Source organism: Sinocyclocheilus rhinocerous, unplaced genomic scaffold, assembly GCF_001515625.1.
Source record: "Sinocyclocheilus rhinocerous isolate Xijiao unplaced genomic scaffold, SAMN03320098_v1.1 scaffold1774, whole genome shotgun sequence".
NCBI lineage: Eukaryota > Metazoa > Chordata > Actinopteri > Cypriniformes > Cyprinidae > Sinocyclocheilus > Sinocyclocheilus rhinocerous.
Window position 1 is genome coordinate 149891 of NW_015638963.1, and position 3472 is coordinate 153362.

At 37.0% G+C, this 3472-nt stretch overlaps 1 protein-coding gene across 1 annotated transcript in view; it reads left to right on the forward strand.

Annotated features, from left to right (window-relative positions):
- Positions 1-3472, forward strand: part of nt5dc1 (5'-nucleotidase domain containing 1) — a 70358-nt gene that overhangs the window by 61974 nt on the left and 4912 nt on the right. Inside the window, exon 11 of the mRNA XM_016565760.1 lies at positions 1922-2079. Within this exon, the coding sequence (XP_016421246.1) occupies positions 1922-2079 (158 nt within the window). The remainder of the gene's footprint in view (positions 1-1921; positions 2080-3472) is intronic.

The window sequence follows — 3472 nt, forward strand, 5'->3', positions numbered from 1 at the left end:
AAAGATGTCACTACCGAAACTCCACCAAATGTTTCGGTAGTGACAATTTTAGATACTTTTGAACCTATCTCAAAGATGCTAATCAGCACATGGTTAGCTAGCACAGTTCTGAACAGTTGTACACACATACAAATTAAATGATATGGGAAAAACTCCCAAAAAAGTGTGCTTAATTGCAGAAAAAAAAGGTGTTCGGTAGTGACGTTCCTTAGAGTTACACACAGATTTTTCAGACTTTTGAGCACATTTACCTCAAAATGATGGGACCTATCTACTCACCTGTAGCTATGAGAGAGAGAGACACATAAATATTTCCTGATCATAAATGCAGTCTCAGCCAATGGACTAAAACATACACTGTTTCGGTAGTGACATGAAAATGCGGGACACATTTTTTTACATAAAGTTTCATAATTTACAAAGAAAATATCAAATAAATTTTTTGGAACTTTTTAAAAGAATCAAAAATATATTTTTAAAAATAACAATGGAAAAAATACAAAAACTATTTCAATATAATTTTCATAAGTTGAAATCATGAAGGGGTTAGGGTTCGGGACAGCAACCTCCCAATTGAAAGTACCCAATAAATTATGATTTTATATATATTAAGCTCACTAATCTTTTAAATATTATTGTGGGTTTCAATAGATAATAGAAGGATCTTAGTAAACATAAGATTTGAATACTTAAATGCTTTTAAAATGTGTTTTTTGGTTGTGGGACAGCAGTTTGGACCAATTCTGTAGAATGGCCCATATACTGGTCAAAATCGGGCCGACTCCTTGATTTTTGTAAGCATGCTTAAAAATTATCGGTCGCTCGGGAGGCGCTCTGCTCGTCATTTCTCCCGATGGGAGAAAATCACATACGAGCTTGTACGACAGCAAAAATCGCACCGTGTACACCCGGCCTTAACATAATCGCAAATTATAAGTACAGTTAATAATGCTGTCCCCTGATAGCACACGGACATCACAGAGACGTCTATTTGATGTCTGCAAGACTTATTTTTTAGAGTTTTTGCTCATCTGCAATACGTCTATAGGACGTTTCCTATCAGATGTCAAATAGACGTTTAGAAGATGTCTTTAAGATGTTTATGATTTAGAATGAATGTAAAACTGACATCTTAAAGACGTCTATCAGATGTTTGTACACAGCAGATGCTTTCCAGATGAAGCGATCTTTAACAGACATCTTGCAGACGTACGTGTGCTATCTGGGTCAGATTTACCATCAGTTCGAGCCTGAGTCAGGGTCTGAAAATGCAGATGACCAAGCCGATCGATCGGAACCAACTTGGCAAGCGCGATTTGAGCCGAACACATCAGAGCGGAATGGGCGCGTGCGGCTTCAGCTCTGTTTGAGCATCCAGTGTGAAACAGAACTCGTAGTGCATCTATGTTTGTCATCTTTTCGCCGTCAGTTATAAGCAGAGAACAGAGGATACTATGTTTGTAAACACAAATCCATCTCTGCACTTGTGATGGTAAGAACGACAAACAATATGCGTTACTTTACACTTCACCGAACTCTGCATTTGAATAGTCAGTATCAAATAATAAAACATACTTACGGGCTCTGATTCAGAAGAGCCTGAATGTCCCCCATTTTTTAGAAACAGCCTTTGTGCACAGCTGGCCTTGTACTCTCCCAGGTTCAGGAAACTGTCCTCCGTAAAATGCGCTGCACACACTCAAACATTTGGGTTGTACTGTTCTGGAACAGTGTTGTAAATAAATCTTAACCACTGATTCCACTGATTTGGAAGGCCAGATAAAGCATAGAAGCACACAGCATCTCCACAACATGGCGGCAACAACACTACTATGATACTTGAAACAATGCCTTCTTTCTTTACGTATACATCTGGGCGGCATTATGCAAATATTTCGACATAGTGACGTAGATATGTGAGGGAGTGTTCGATCGAGGCATTTTCGGCAAGCTCCAGTCTGGGAGACGGTGATGATAGTGGAGGAGATGGAGGGGGAGGGTGTTCCACGTGCTAACGCGACCCCCAGTAACAGCCCCACCCCGAGTGAAGGGCCGGCGGAGAAAAAGGGCAAATTTGAGGTGAGAGTGAAAGGCTGTTTCTGTTTAGTCAAGCCCGGGATCTTTTCCACACTTCATTTCTGGGGTACTGTGAGTTAGAACTATGTATGTGCTTGCCTGTATGTGGCATAAATATATCACCATCAAAAAAACAAAAGAAAAATTTTTGTTCAGTTTATTCAGTAGGATCTTATTTTATTCCTGTTAGTTCATAATAATCCTATTGGGAACTATATAGTTTTAAAATATATAGTTTGTGTTTTGTTAGAATCCTATCAGAAAATTCCTATTGAGATATTTTGGAATGAGTCAGAAGTATGCTAGTAATTCCAATTCAAAAAATGCATGTACTATAATTATTGTGATCTTGAATGTTTCAGCGGAGATCTGAAAAACAGCTGAATGTTTCTGCATACAATCAGATTATCTGAATTTTACAGAGACACCACTGAGAGGAAATGCAGTTAGCAGGAAGGAGGAAGTGGAGAATTACAGGAAAGATAGTGGATGTTCTTGTAAAAATGTGTTTATACAGCAGAAATATCATTTTTGAGGAAATCATTTTTAAGAATCAGTCAACACCTTAGTGTGTCATTTAGGGTTTATAATTCAGTTTTTGAGGTGAATGTATATGATATTTTTCTTCATTTTCACTGAATTTTGACTGGTCTTTGGAAATGTAACTTTGTCTAAAATGTTTGATTAGGAGAAATTAGAGATATTGTAAAACAAATGTAACTAATTAATTTTCAGAATGTTTGTTACTGAAATTAAGAGAAAGAATACATTAGTAGAATTATGGATTTTTAGGAAAAAAGACACTCCACTTTACATTTTTTCAACAAGACCAAGTGAATATTTTCTCCATGTAAATGTAGAAATATGTGCAATTTAAATCATGCACAATGTCTTAGATTAAGGCACTGACACATCTTACCCTATTCTATTTTTTCCTTTATTTCTTTATTTCGTTCATTTTTAGTGACCTTAATGAGATTTTGTCACTGCTTATGCAATAATCGTATTACAGTTTATGGACTCTACTCAATTTTATTATACTGATATTTTGAAAAACCTTGTTAAAAAGTAGAGCACATAAGAGATTATTTTTGTTGGGAAATTAACAGATTTACATCTCAGACTTGGTTTCCTTTTGTCAGGATTATGGACTATTCTGTGTGTGTTTTTGCCCCTGTGAGCCAGTTTCTTCCTCATGTTGATTGTGTTGATTTGATTCCAGGTGTGTCTTGTTCCTCCCCAATTATCCTGCCTTTAAAAGCCCTAGTCCTTTCAGTTCTTGTTTGTCGGGTCTACTTGTTGAATGTCCTCCTTGTTCTCGGTTTTGCTGTGGATTATTAAAGACTGTGTTATTCAAGTACTCCTCGTTTCCTCGTTCCTTGCTCCCCGAGTGAAT